The 15089-nt window shown below is 46.5% G+C and overlaps 1 protein-coding gene across 1 annotated transcript in view; it reads right to left on the reverse strand.

Moving 5' to 3' along the window:
• Window positions 1–4158: 4158 nt before the first annotated feature.
• The window catches only part of gpr158b (G protein-coupled receptor 158b), a 48169-nt gene continuing 37238 nt past the window's right edge, over window positions 4159–15089 (reverse strand). The window contains exons 6-11 of the mRNA XM_012817475.3: window positions 14647–14756; window positions 13633–13871; window positions 11506–11644; window positions 8574–8679; window positions 8220–8366; window positions 4159–5997 (exon numbers count right to left, since the gene is read on the reverse strand). Coding sequence (XP_012672929.2) covers window positions 4159–5997; window positions 8220–8366; window positions 8574–8679; window positions 11506–11644; window positions 13633–13871; window positions 14647–14756 — 2580 coding nt within the window. The remainder of the gene's footprint in view (window positions 5998–8219; window positions 8367–8573; window positions 8680–11505; window positions 11645–13632; window positions 13872–14646; window positions 14757–15089) is intronic.

Consider the following 15089-nt stretch of genomic DNA (forward strand, 5'->3'; position numbering starts at 1 on the left):
ACGAACTTACAGGAAACACCCGACTGTAGAACACAGGATGGGTATGTGCTCCAACATATCAACAAAATGTGTTCAGTTACCGCTCGATGATTTACTACGACATACATTTACTGCGATTACCCCTCAGTGTTCGGCATTTTACTATAACACACATGATCAGAAATCATCACGTAGCCTAACTTGAATAATTATAAACAATATAGACCCTTTTATTTTTACGTTCAAGGGCATGCATAGGAAATCCAAAGAAAAACAATGTAGACTATTTGTATTGTTGTTGTTTCATTAAGAGGTTAGAAAGAAAGTCAGACACCTTCTACTTCGGTGTGGTAAGGTCACAGCCCAATTTGCATTGTTCGCTATTTGCATGCTCAGGTTTTTGTAAACTTGTTTTGGCAGTCTATGTTGTCTATTAGGTCTGCTGAACATCCTTTTCCTGCACAGAAAGTCACTCTATGCTGCGCAAAGCTGCCTCAGATGTTTACTTATATCAAGAAGACAACTTATCTGGAGCTAAAATACTACACATGCCTTTAATTTAAAATAAGCAGATTTAGGGTACCATAGAAGGGCCATCCTCTCCGCATAAAGTGCTGTGGCATGTTGCATGGACACTCCATGGTTAAGTTCAACTAGGTGGATTACAAGTGTTTCATATTCTTATTTGACTGCAACATCTAAACAGTTTAAATCTAACTGTGGTATTCGTGTCATGTAGGCCTTGAAATAAGCACTTGTAATACTGGAAATACAACAACCATCTATAATCATTCTTAGGAAAGAAATAGATCAATATGTGCTAGCTATCAGAATCATAATAATGAACTGCGTGACTGTGCGAAGTGGCCTTGGTACTGTCGCTTAAACAAACGGCCATTGTCATCTGCGCTCAAACAAAACAGCAGCAACCCACACTTTCTCTGTGTATTGAGAGCTGACCAGCCGCCGACCAGCACACGCATTCAGAATGGAATGCCTTTGATTCCCCTCAATACTATTATTCATTCGAATTTACACAGGATGCGGCCAGGGTGTGAGAGACAGAAGATCATGAAATGGCACATCAGGTCTGCCTGCAGTTCCTGTCCTGAGAGAAATGAGAAACCTTTCAAATGTAGTTCAAGTTCAAGTATTTATTTGTCAGATGCACAGAAAAACCGAGTCAGACTGGGCACTGAAATTCTTAGGACAAGACACCGCACAACAAACTACCATAGCATAACATAAATAACATAACACAACATATAAGTAAGTACTCTGAACATAGATTACACATATAATAAATCTACAAAATAAATATACAATACAATCTGCTAAACATGTAATACATATATAATGTATGAACATTGTCTGCGATACCCATGAAGTAATGCTGCTGGCTAGAGACACAGCTATGGTCAGGCTGCAGCCCTCTGGGTTCAATGATAGGATGGGTATGCTAATGCATCCAGCTTACTTTTTAGATTGGAATGAATTCTTCCTGGAGAAATAATTTGATGTGACTGACCAGGCTATGGTCTCATATGCCCCACTCAGTCCCTACATGGACATCAGAAAATGTCTTTGAAAGGTGAGCTTTAATTATCTATAACGTAAATGTTGCTGCTGACTTTTCTCCAGTGAGCTTTTGTATGCCACGTATTACGGATATGTATGTAGTTATAAGAATGTCCTCATGGAGGCAATGTTGTCCAGATGTACCCGAAAAAATTTACCCCCTGTACTCAAAACTGAGGAGGTTGAGTCTGCATAACTGAAAATTATTTATGCATATGCATTGCACATCTATCATCCCAGGGTAGTTTAGTTTGCATTTCAGTGGGTCAAAATACACGAGCAGGCCCTAAGGATTGATGATCAGGGATAAATGTGCTGTAGGCATCTGGTTTATTAAGCTTTTCTGAAGAGGTCAGAATCACGGTGTTGAGAGATTTGCTGGGCATGCCATATGGGATGGAGTGCTGAGTGTGATAGAGGCCCTGCTGTTCTCTCTCCTCCAGGTGGGTAGTGTGTTATTTATGGGTGGACTGGATCATTGTGGTGCAGGCTTAGAGATTGGTTCATTTATGGCTTTACCTACTAAGGCCATAGATACAAGCATACAATGTGTCTTGAATAAAAAGTACAGTCATACGTACAAATATGCTATTCAAGTATTTGGATTGTAACTGTGTGTGATTAATACTGTATGCTTGCACAGGCTGATTTATCAGTAACTATTACTGTATATATGTTTTTGCTGCTCTAAAGCTGCAAATATCTAATATGTTCTTCATTGTAAGCTCTTTTTGAGTGCTGCTATAGAAATGTTTAATATGGTACTCTGTTAATATAGATCAACAAGAGAGTATTACCTTTAGTTAACCTTAGATTAACAGCCTCATGTAACACCTAATACTGTACATACAGTGTCCAGTGTGATCTGATTGGTCAGCTAGGCAGGCAAGAAGGATTGTGTTACGGGATTGTGTCATCTTGTAACAAAGGAAAGTGTCTGGAATTCCAACGAGGAGTTTCAGGCAGCTGAGAAAAGTGGTTTCTGTGGGAGAACGTGTACTTTGGGCTTTGTAACTTTGCAGACCATTTACATGCGCAAAAAATACTATACAACACATTTAAGGAAATGGTTAAAATGGAAAAGCGTTATAGGTCCTCTTTCAGAACTGTATCAGTGATCAATGGACTGAGGAAAATGAAAAGTTAAAGCTTGGTTTTAAATTTCATAGAAATGTTTATTGCATGGGACAGAGGATATTTATGTACATGCTATCACAGTAGAACATAATATAAATCTACAATGTAAACACCCCCCACCCCCCCACCCCCACGTGTGGATGCAACACTTGTCATTTGACATCAGAACAAGCACAAAATACAGTGGATTAGGCAGGTATAGTTTCCATTGAATAATGCTTTAAAAGTCTTTACAGCAGTCTAGGTGGGCAGTGAAGTATTGTGTACTGTCATGCAGAAGCCACTGGAGCACTACACCTTTAAGACACATCCCCGCCAATCAACCTTACTGGTTATGTTTGATCGGTGTACCTCTAAGGTAAACCATGGCACCAGTCGAGTGAAGACAGCAGTGCAGAGAAACAATAAATAAATAAATATAATCAACATAAACGGAACAGCAGCGTGGGTCTGCTCATCCATGCAATACCCATTTGCCACACTTTGAGTAAATCTACTATGCGGCCCAACCTACTGCACAACACTGGTTTCTAAACAAACATGCAAACAAACTTTCCTGTCACTTTTTCCTCACACCATTTTTGGTCTTTAACAGAAGTAAGTGTACATCTTTGGTACAAAATGGAGAACGGGGGTGAATTTAAAATAGCTAATTGGCAACATATTATAACCGATCACCTTTGCTTACTTGTAATGTGTGACAAATACAGACATATTTGTTAAATTTATAATTGATTTTGATGAAGGGAATTTAAATGGAAATTGAAACAGACTCCGCCTCTAATGCGAAAATGTGTGTGAGTGTGTGTGTGTGAGTGAGTGTGTGATATTCACACTCGTATATGCCTAATGAAGAAGTTGTGTGACATGCCAAGAGTTTCATTTTAATTGGCCTGGAAAAGAAGCATCCTGACAATGTAATTTGTAATGCTTAGTCCAAAAAGGGCATTGGCTGAATCGTAAACAATTCACACTGTCACTATAATACCTTTAAGAGCCAGCTTCCGCAATTACTTCCCTAATTATCACAATGAGCCAAAAATCCCAACCGATATGTACCCAGTGGTGGATCTGGGTATTGTGTGTCTAAACCCATGCATTTGTATTGTCAGTCAGAGAAGAGCTAAGAACAAAAGCCAGATGACCAAACAATCATTGCACAAGTGAGGAATTACACAATCACTCTCTACACAGCAGATAAAGTGACTCTGAATTGTATAATTGCACCAAGAACAACATGTCTGTTATAGTTTAACAAATACTTGAAAACAATCTGGAATGCTTGTTCAGGGGACCCAGCAGAATCAACAAGGCAACGTTGAAAAAAAACTGTCAGTCCATTCTTCAAGGTCACCTTCTGGATTCATTACATCCAAAGATCAGGTTGAGGGAGCTATGAGAAGAAAACAGCTCCACACAATACAATCTAAGTATCATGCGCTTTCACCTGGCGGCCATTTTGTCCTAAAATTCCCATGGGCAGACATCTTCCTTATTGACACTCATTAGTGTCACAGCAGGCTTAGGATTTGAAAGTTTGTCTCTCGTTGTGGAGGTGCTGGCACTGGCACCGTCGTTGGTGGTACCGTCAGGCACAGTCTCAGCATCCCATGGACAGACGTCTTCCCTATGGACACTCTTTAGTGTCCCAGCAGGCTTAGGATTTGAAAGTTTGTCTCTCGTTGTGGAGGTGCTGGTACTGGCACCGTCCTTGGTGGTACCGTCAGGCACAGTCTCAGCATCCCAGGGGCAAACCTCCGCTCTCTTACTCTCCGTTAGCCCTGCTTCCTGCGTGGAGCTCCGTCGCCTACCAGTGGCCGTCATGCCAACCTGGCCGCTGTCGGACGACTGGCTGACCCGCCGCCTCTCGGAGCCCTTGCTGGACGAGCTTCTCCTCTCTCGGCTCTTGGAGTGCCGTCTCTCCTCATCCCTTTCCTTGCCTTTGGAAGAACAGGAACCTTTCCTCTTGGAATGAGAGTCCTTGGATTTGGTGTGGTGACTGGGGCTCACGGCTCTCTCCTGCTTAGGGGACGGAGGAGCGTTGTAATCCCAGGGGCAGATCTCCACCATCAGGGTCGGGGGCTGCAGCAGGCTTCCCGTGGACTTGGAGTGGTCTGAGTGTAGAACCTTAGGTTTGCCATTGGTGGGTGTCACACTCTTCTTCCGGTTGGTTCTGTCTGGAGACAGTCCGGCACTCTCCATGGGCTCCTCCGTGTCCCAGGGACACACCTCGGGATTTGGGACCAGGTTGAGTGGAGTTCTGGGTTTTCTGGGCATCTCATCCCGATCCCCTGTCTTGTCCCTTGAGCGGCGGCGGTTGGAGGGTGACTGTCCCGTGCATTTCGGCTTCTGCTGGGACCTTCCGCTCTTAGGGCTGCCCCCGTGGACTGAAGCGGTCTCACACAGGGCGATGGACACGTGTTTCTGGCTCTTCCCCTCGGAGGGAGTGGGTAGATCCTCCACCTCCCAGGGGCAGACCTCAGACAGGTCGTAGAGCTCCTTGCTCCGGCCCGGCTCGGAGCAGATGGACGGCTGGCTCCCACTCACCTGCTGTTTCATGATGCCCATTTTGCTCGGGGTCTTGGAGTACTCCACTGACTGGCTTATGATCATCTTCGGGTAGCCCTCGGGGGACTCGTCCACCTGTGATAGTCTGCCATCTCTGGCTTTGAGTCCCTTCTTACTGGCATCCTCCACGCTGTGGGTCTTCCCTGTGAGTCCCATGGTTCGCTCCCTGGCACTGGCAATGACGCTCAAGGACTTCTGCATTATGCTTGTCCTGAGGTGAATTGGTTTCTTGTCGGCAGTGAGGTTGTGGGCACTAACAGACTTGCACACCAGAGGAACAGACTCTGCTGATTCGGCAGGCTGAATTTTCGGTGCCTCCGGGACTTTTTTAGCCTTCCTTCCCATCAGCGTATCCAACAGGGAAATTTCAGGCGTGGAGCCTTCCAACTTCTCGGTTATTGCGCTTGCGCTGGGGTCCCCATTCTGGTCACAGACGTGGTCGTAACTATGCGACCTCTTTACGGAGGACATCTTGTTCTTCAGGGAGTCCTCCCTGGACTTGGAGTCCAGGTGGTTCCTCCTGAGTGTGCTGCGGTTGCTCCCGTGGTCGCTGCCATCCCGGTCCTCGCGGCTGCACTGCCGGCTCACCGTCTCTGGGATCTCCGTGATGCGCCGCATGAGGGATCGGCCGAGGCCTTTCTTGGAGCTGCGCTTCTTCTGCAGGTGAGGGTTGTTGGCCAGCATCTTCTTCCTTTTGTAGACCTCCAGTTGGGTGTAAAGCTTCTTCAGCTCCTCCTGTGGTAATAGTCAGTCAGAGGAATGGGAATAGTCAGAGGATGAGAATAGTCAGAGGATGGGAATAGTCAGAGGATGGGAATAGTCAGAGGATGACAATAGTCAGAGGATGGGAATAGTCAGAGGATGGGAATAGTCAGAGGATGGGAATAGTCCGAGAATGGGAATAGTCAGAGGATGGGAATAGTCAGAGGATGAGAATAGTCAGAGGATGGGAATAGTCAGAGGATGACAATAGTCAGAGGATGGGAATAGTCAGAGGATGACAATAGTCAAAGGATGGGAATAGTCAGAGGATGGGAATCGTCAGAGGGATGGGAATAGTCAGAGGATGGGAATAGTCAGAGGATGGGAATAGTCAGAGGATGACAATAGTCAAAGGATGGGATTAGTCAGAGGATGGGAATAGTCAGAGGGATGGTAAGAAAAGGAGTTGGAGTTAATTAAGCCACATTAACCCTTCAGCAGGGGAGTTTTGAACATTCTAATAAAAGAATGCGTTCATCAACAGTGTAAGATTAAAAAAGTAGCAAAATTAAACTATTGATTCGGCCTTGGGGTAACCCTCACGTTCATTCCTGATTTAACGCTATAATGTTGGTGCTGAGACTGGCGTATATAACATATCATTATACTGTAGTGCTCAGAATTGATGTCAGAATTGATTGTGAATTGCGATCGAAAAGCAAAGGCTACGAGAAGTATGTCCAGTAAAAAGATTTAGGGGGCCGTTCCTGTAAACCTTTGTGCCGCCTGGGAAATGCCTCAAGTTCTTGCAATGGAAACTAACCTATTATAGTTTATAACGTATCCCTACTTCCATGGACGGATTATGAAACCATGGGCCCCTGGGCCTGGACATGTCAAAGCCCCCCCCCCCCCCTTCGCGGAAAAATAATTGTGCGCTTGCAAAACCTGATGCACACGCACACACAAACACCATTAGGCGTATATATATATTTTACCAACAATGTGATTTTACAGTCGAATGAGATACTTCGGCTATTGTATTAGGAAAGTAGACAGGTCAAAGTCTACTCCACAAAGTCTACTCCAACATCCACCTTCGTTGAGGTGTGCACTGCCCTGCTATTGTTTCTGACATTACATGTGAGAGGGCAACAGCCGAGTGATCCTTTTCTAAATTGAAACTCATTAACACCTACCTGAGGGGCAGCTTGGGGCAGGAGAGGCTGAATGGGGTGGCTACCCTGTCCATTGAAAAAGCAAATCATGCATCACCACTTTTATGTCTGAAAGACGTAGTTCGGCTTGCAGGTGTGCTGTGCCTCTGGCTGTGCTCGGTCAGCTTGTCGGTCTTGACGTTCATATTTTGTGCCTAAACTAGCTATATCGTATCGTCTCGTCACATGACCAAATAGAGACTTGACATTGGACAACAAGATACATATTACCCAGCAATCATCATTGCATATTTGTATATGACAAAAATAACAAAGAAAATATTGATAAATAAAGATTGAATCTTTTTTTTTTTTTTTGGTTTCTATAGTTTATGTAGGATAAGCATATCATTGTGTTATAGATTGCTACTGACGATTTCCCCCCAAAAATGATAAAAACCATGACAGAGACAGGTTTGCCATTTCGAGGGCATATATAGCATAAGGTGTCATAAGGCATTCAAAACAAATTCATCGTTGATCAAAGTCGCATTAAGCTAGCGACACTCTATCACTCTGACAGTCATATGCCCGAGAAAAATAATAAATCAGAATCTCTATTGCCTGCTAACCAGCCGGCTCTTCTTTAGTCGCGACTTTGATCAACGATGAATTTGTTTTGAATGCCTTATGACACCTTATGAGCCTCTGCGTGAAGTCGCTGTTATGTATCTCTTATCAGCCGCGCTGGCTGCATTGTCTATAGTATTTTCTAACACAGCGCAGGTACACTCAATTAAAGCCAACAGCACATTAACAAAATACACCTCTTTCAACCACAAATAAGAGATACATAACAGCGACTTCACGCAGAGGCTCTGGCTTAGGGGCCCCCTGAGCTCATGGGCCCCTGGGTATTCGGTAATCCCTGCCTACTTCAGTATGTCCATTCATTTATTCAACTATAAGTGTAGGGAAGTGTGTATAACACTGTATTCTTGTATTGTTCCTTGAGTCCTACTAAGTTCTCTCCCTTGTACGTCGCTTTGGACACAAGCGTCTGCTAAACGACTAAATGTAAGTGTTCTGGGTGCTCACCCGAATGTCCTCTGGGTCCAAACTGTGCTCACTCCACGCAGAGGTGATGCTGCTGTTTAAGTAGGAGCCGGAACGACCCATATCCAGCTCATCCTCAAAGGCTTCTGTAGCAATATCATCTCTGGTGTGTGTTTCTGAGGAGAAGAACTACAGGAGAAAACAACAACAACAACAACACCATGTCATTCTCTGTTCTCTGTCGTGCTGGAAGCTTTACACACTACACAATACAGCCGACTCACTTGAATGCATTTAGTAATTGGGTGACTATTCCACCGAATGCATGGAGCGTGGACTAAGACGGTTTATGATTTGGATTTAACTCAGTGAGGACCAAATGTTCGTAGAGGTTACCTTAGGGACAAACATCAGGCCCAGTGTCACAGTGACAGTCAGGTGTGTGTGGACGAAGAATAACGTCAGCATCCAGTCAGGGTGTAGCCCCGAGGCAAGGGAGAACCTAAGGACAGAGTGGGAAACAAGATCAGAAATGACATGACTGTGTGTGTGTGTCTGTCTCTCTTTCTCTCTCCTGCTCTGTGTGTGTGTGTGTGTGTGTGTGTGTCTGTCTCTCTCTCTCTCTCTCTCTCTCTCTCTCTCTCTCTCTCGCTCTGTGTGTGTGTGTGTGTGTGTGTGTGTGTGTGTGTGTGTGTCTGTCTCTCTGTCTCTCTCTCTCTATCTGCGCGCGCGTGTGTGTACATAAGTCTGGGACACCTCTAGAATCAAATCTTCCTTCCTAAAGAAGCTCAATGGGGAAGGGAGTTCATTAAGGGAACCCCCCTGATAAAACCCCCAGCATGGATCAGTACACTGTGCTTCCCTCTCCCACTGGCAGCTCACTTCCCTCGGCCCAACCAGAGACCTCCAGCTGCATGCAAATCACTCAACCTCATAATGACACAATGCACACTGTCATGTCTTCTGAAAGGTTAACTATGGACTGGCACAACAAAAGGTGCAGGGCGAAAACGTGAGCGAGGCCACCTCCACTGAAGTTCACCGAATTAGCCAGGATCGGTGGTCTCTAAAGGACGCGAGGATCGGTGGTCTCTAAAAGGTCGACCACTGCCGCCGTGGCAACTCGGAATAATGAGATTCCACTTCATTAATCACATTAGTCATTCAAGACGGGTGTTTTGGCACATCACTCGGCAGTGGCATCACGACCGGCTCCCAGACACACTGGGCTGCTTATCTCCCCGCTGCAGCAGCCTGCTGTGTGGCTGGCTCACAGGCACACTGGGGCTGAATAGGTGAAAGGATTCTGCAGGAAGCCTCTGTCTTGTGCGGCGGAGCAGCGGGTCTCGGAGTGGATTGTACTGTAATTACTCTGAGCGAAGCCGTGAGTTATTTGTGCGGGGCGCCGGCGCTTTTGGAGAACAAAGTGACAATAATAGGAGGAAAATTGCCCGAGGAATGAGGAGAAATCAATACTTGCGTCAATAAGGTCTTTATTGTGAGTGCAAAGGAGGGCTTCCTTTTGGGAGGAAAAGTCTATTTTTAGTGTTGTGAGAAAAACTAACAGTGAGCCAACCATTTGCAGATAGTCGCGGCCAATTTCTTTTGGTTTCATAACAGTGTTCCTTAAGGCATGTATTATGCATACCCACTACCTACCACACACACACACGCGCACACACACACACGCACACACGCGCACGCACGCACGCACGCACGCACGCACGCACAGACACACACACACACACACACACACACACACACATTCACACACACACACATTCACACAAAAACACACACACACACACACATTTACATTTAGTCATTTAGCAGACGCTTTTATCCAAAGCGACTTACATATGTGCAACTTACAATGTATACACATTTTACATTTACACTGATGGCACACTGCACATCAGGAGCAATTAGGGGTTCAGTGTCTTGCTCAAGGACACTTCGACAGGGAATCGAACTAGCAACCTTCTGATTACTAAACGACTTCTCTACCACTGTACCACTGTCGCCCACTGTACCACTGTCGCCCACACACACACATACACACATACACACATATCTAAACCTACACCAATGGGCCTTGGAATTGGAATTATATGTTTTATCAGAACCATTAGGAACGTGACGCAGGAGCAGACGCTTGAACCTCTGATCGAGGGCTCGCGGGGCAGATAGGTCAGAAGACAGGAACCGGGCTTGCAGATTTTATTTTGAGCCATGGCAGATTTATGCAGCGGCTGCATATTTCATTCACCTCTTTTGAAGTGCTGTCACTGCGCTATTCATTTATTCCGTGAGAACCGTCCCCTCTGTGTCTCTGGATGTTTAGCGCAAATGTCTACCATTGTGCACTCCCTGTTGTTGTTGTTGTTGTTGTTGTTTTGTGACCACATCCAGTGTCTTTGTCCCCTTGACAACATGGAAATGGGAACTTCACAACAGATTTTGCCGTAATTGAACGAGTAATGGGCAAACCAAACCAACGCCTGCTGCCCGGTGTCTGTGTTCCTGGGCTGGCAGCCCTCATAAGCGCTGTTTGCGAATGTAATTATTCATTTGCAAGATCAAGTCAGTTGGGGATGCAGTAGAGAAATGATGTCAGCCCCTTTCATGTCTGTAACTACATCTACAGGCGCGGTAGCTTGTAGTACCGTGTAAAGACATGAACAACAGCTGAGAATTTTTGTATAAGCTGTCAACAGATATCGGAAGAATTTGCATTCAAAATCACTCTAAATAGGAAAACCTACGACATTACTTATTGTGTAACGATAAATAAGACCCCTTAGAGATAGTTAAGGTATGACCATATAGCGAATGGCACAGTCCTTTGATCGTAAAATTGTACATCTTAAACTTACATATTACAAAATATTCATTCTCTCCACACATCAAAACACATACACATACAGCCTTCTGGCTTGTGGCTGTGTGGGTGTTTTTTGGATCCCGGAGATGAAATGCGGAGATGGAAATGCAGTCGGCGCTTCAGCGAGACACATCACACATTCAGCTCGGCTCTCTGGGAGAATTTAGATAAACATGTATGGGCAGAGCCTGCGTGTGGGTGGGGGATGAAGGGGACATTCTCAAAATGTTCATGTACCAGTCCAGCGCTATACAATTACTCCACTGACAACAGATACACACACACACACACACACACACACACACACACATACACACACACACACACCTGCACACACACACACACACACACACACACACACACACAGTCACCATATCCTCAATATGACTAGCTGATTTTGATAGATATCTTTGTCAGTGACTCTGGCCTCTGCCGATAGCTCACCTAATGATGTGGAATATTGCCGAGATAAGGAGCTCGTTGTAGATGGCGACGGCCATGTAACGGGGCTCGTGGAAGGCGGACGGGACGGAGCGCACGGCGTGGCACAGGTACACCCCCCACAGGAGGAAGAGGAACTCGGCTGTGGAGGAGAAGGAGGAGGAGAAGAGAGCCACACCTTTACCCCACTCCTCAAGCAGAGAGCCACCCCTTTACCCCACCGGGCTTTAACCCCCCTGATAGGCTGTAATGAGGTAGGCTGTGCCTGGGATCCTGGGCTTTGGCAGCTGAGGAACACCTGGGTGCGCTTGTAACAGATCCCTTAGGGATTGGCCCATCTAGGGTCGCCTATCTAGTGTCAAGTCACAGGGGAGAAGGGGGTAGACAAATAGACCTGTTTGTGAGAGGGCATAAATACACACGGAAAGCAACTGGTGTCTCTTGCTCAGTGGAGGAATAGCTAGTTTTATTCTAGACAATCTAAATGTAATATAATCAATTTTTCATTTTACATACTGAATGGCTAACCATTGATTTAAAAAAAAAAAAAAAAAGATTTTTTAATAGCATCCACAGCAGTTGCTTGGGTTACAGCTCTCTACTCTCTCACATTTTCTCTCTCCTCTCTAATCTCTCTACTCGTTTCTCTCTCTCTACTCTCTCTCTCTCCTCTCTACTCTCTCTACTCTCTCTCTCTCTACTCTCTCTCTCCTCTCTACTCTCTCACATTTTCTCTCTCCTCTCTACTCTCTTCTCTCTTTCTACTCTCTCTCTCTCCTGTCTCTCCTCTCTCCTCTCTACTCTCTCTACTCTCTCACATTTTCTCTCTCCTCTCTAATCTCTCTACTCGTTTCTCTCTCTCTACTCTCTCTCTCTCCTCTCTCCTCTCTCTACTCTCTTCTCTCTCTCTACTCTCTACTCTCTCTGTAGTAAACTCCTGCCCTGTCCTGCCCTGCCCTGACTGGGGCTATTTCCAGGTGCAGCGTCTCGCACCCTTGAAAGCACATGCATTTCCCCCCTGTCACCACCCACGTCTTTCGCATGGTTTTTCTTTTTCTCTCACACACACACACACACACACACACACACACACACACACACACACACACACACACACAGTAAGCCTGCTGCTGGCACCACATCCTGAGTCTTGCCCGGCACTGCACAGCCCGTGCCTCCCAGTCTTCCGTGTCCTGTGAGCCAGGATCCAATTATACAGCCTCTACCTCCATAGGCCCACACTCCCCATTATACAACTATACAGCCTTTACCTCCATAGGCCCACACTCTCCATTATACAACTATACAGCCTTTACCTCCATAGGCCCACACTCCCCATTATACAGCCTTTACCCCCATAGGCCCACACTCCCCATTATACAACTATACAGCCTCTACCCCCATAGGCCCATAGTCCCCATTATACAACTATACAGCCTCTACCTCCATAGGCCCATAGTCCCCATTATACAGCCTCTACCTCCATAGGCCCATAGTCCCCATTGTACAGCCTCTACCTCCATAGGCCCATAGTCCCCATTATACAGCCTCTACCTCCATAGGCCCATAGTCCCCATTATACAGCCCCTACCTCCATAGGCCCATAGTCCCCATTATACTGCCTCTACCTCCATAGGCCCATACTCCCCATTAGCCAGGCTCTACCTCCATAGGCCCATACTCCCCATTAGCCAGGCTCTACCTCCATAGGCCCATAGTCCCCATTAGCCAGGCTCTCTGCTAACCCCCCACAAACATCCTTGTGTTTCATTGAAGAGGTGTGGGGGGGGTAAGGCTGACTTTCAAAACCGTTGGATGCCACTAATCCTGACTCAATCAATTAAATAAAACAATCTGATATTCTCTTTGACAATGGGTATTCGAGAAAACACTGAACAGTCAGTGTTGCGTAACAACAACAAATTGCTATTATTGTGTCTATAAGGCCAATCAACACAGCCACAATTATTCAAAGGCAAGTACATTTGTACACACTCCATATGCTCTTTCAACTTCAATGGCCACAAGAACAAGGCAAACAACAACAAAAAAACAGCAACAACAAGAGGACCCAATCAGAAACCGTCACGCAAAAACGCACAGTGGTGGTGTGACCGAGAAAAGCCTCACCGACGGCCATCATGTAGTCCCAGCGGTCCAGCAGGCACATGCTGAACTGCAGGCCCTCGGGGGTGACGCCCACGTCGATGAGAGCGCGCTGTGGGTCCGGGTGCTGGATCACCGCCGAGGTCCAGGCCACCAGGAACCAGCAGACCACCAGCAGGATGACGCCCAGCAGACGGAGCACCCTGCAGCTGGTCATGTAGGGGATCCGCTGGGCCGTGCGTGACAGGAACACCTTCAGCACCCTGCGGAGAGGAGAGAGGAGAGAGGGGAGAGGGGAGAGGAGAGAGGAGAGAGGGGAGAGGGGAGAGGAGAGAGGGGAGAGAGGAGAGAGGGGAGAGGGAGAGGAGAGAGGGGAGAGGGGAGGGGAGAGAGGGGAGAGGAGAGAGGAGAGAGGAGAGAGGGGAGAGGGGAGAGGGGAGATGAGAGAGGAGAGAGGAGAGAGGGGAGAGGGGAGAGGAGAGAGGGGAGAGGGGAGAGGAGAGGGGAGAAAGGGGGAGATGAGAGAGGAGAGAGGAGAGAGGGGAGAGGAGAGAGGAGAGAGGGGAGAGGGGAGAGAGGGGAGAGGAGAGAGGAGAGAGGGGAGAGGGGGGAGGGGAGAGAGGAGAGAGGGGAGAGGAGAGAGGGGAGAGGGGAGTGCTGAGCCATGTTATCCCACACTGGAGCTTAGGGAGATGTTTTAGGCAGCTTACAGCAGAGGCAGGGAGAGGCTTACAGCCTGTGGTGGAGAAAAGCTTTGTGTGCTCAGTTGATACTGTATATATCTTACTTGTCATTGCAAAGTTAATTAATTCATTCATTCATTCATTCATTAATTAATTAATTCATTCATTCATTCCATTTCTTTCTTTCCTTCCCATCTTCCCTGTTCCTTTCTTTATTTCCATTTCCTTCTTTTCTCTTCATCTCTCACTCTACTCCAGTGGAAAATGAGAGCGGTAGGAATTTGCCATAAGAGGGTTTGTCATAAGGCACACTGCAGAGATCATACAGGGTGTCGATGATGCTGCCGAAACCTACCTGTACAACTTCAAAGTCACGGTTCCGTAGACGGTGGCAAAGCCCAGGAGCCGGACCCACCTCAGCAGAACGCACCGGAACACGCTCGGGTGGAAGTACATTATCATCATCTACAGGAAGAGAGAGAGAGAGCCCAGTTATTCAGCACACAAGATCATCATCTACAGGAAGAGAGAGAGAGAGACCAGTTATTCAGCACACAAGATCATCATCTACAGGAAGAGAGAGAGAGAGCCCAGTTATTCAGCACACAAGATCATCATCTACAGGAAGAGAGAGAGAGAGACCAGTTATTCAGCACACAGGCAAAGAGAGGCTTGCTTCAGCCACAGAATCCCTTTCACATGAGCGTTTGACCACGGGCCTTTACTGTCTCCAGCGACCCCTTTCATGTCTTTGTCTTTCTTCATCTCGCTGGGGCTCAGCGCTGCTTCGTGAGCAAA

The sequence above is a fragment of the Clupea harengus genome, chromosome 25, assembly GCF_900700415.2.
Source record: "Clupea harengus chromosome 25, Ch_v2.0.2, whole genome shotgun sequence".
In the NCBI taxonomy this organism is placed as follows: Eukaryota; Metazoa; Chordata; class Actinopteri; order Clupeiformes; family Clupeidae; genus Clupea; species Clupea harengus.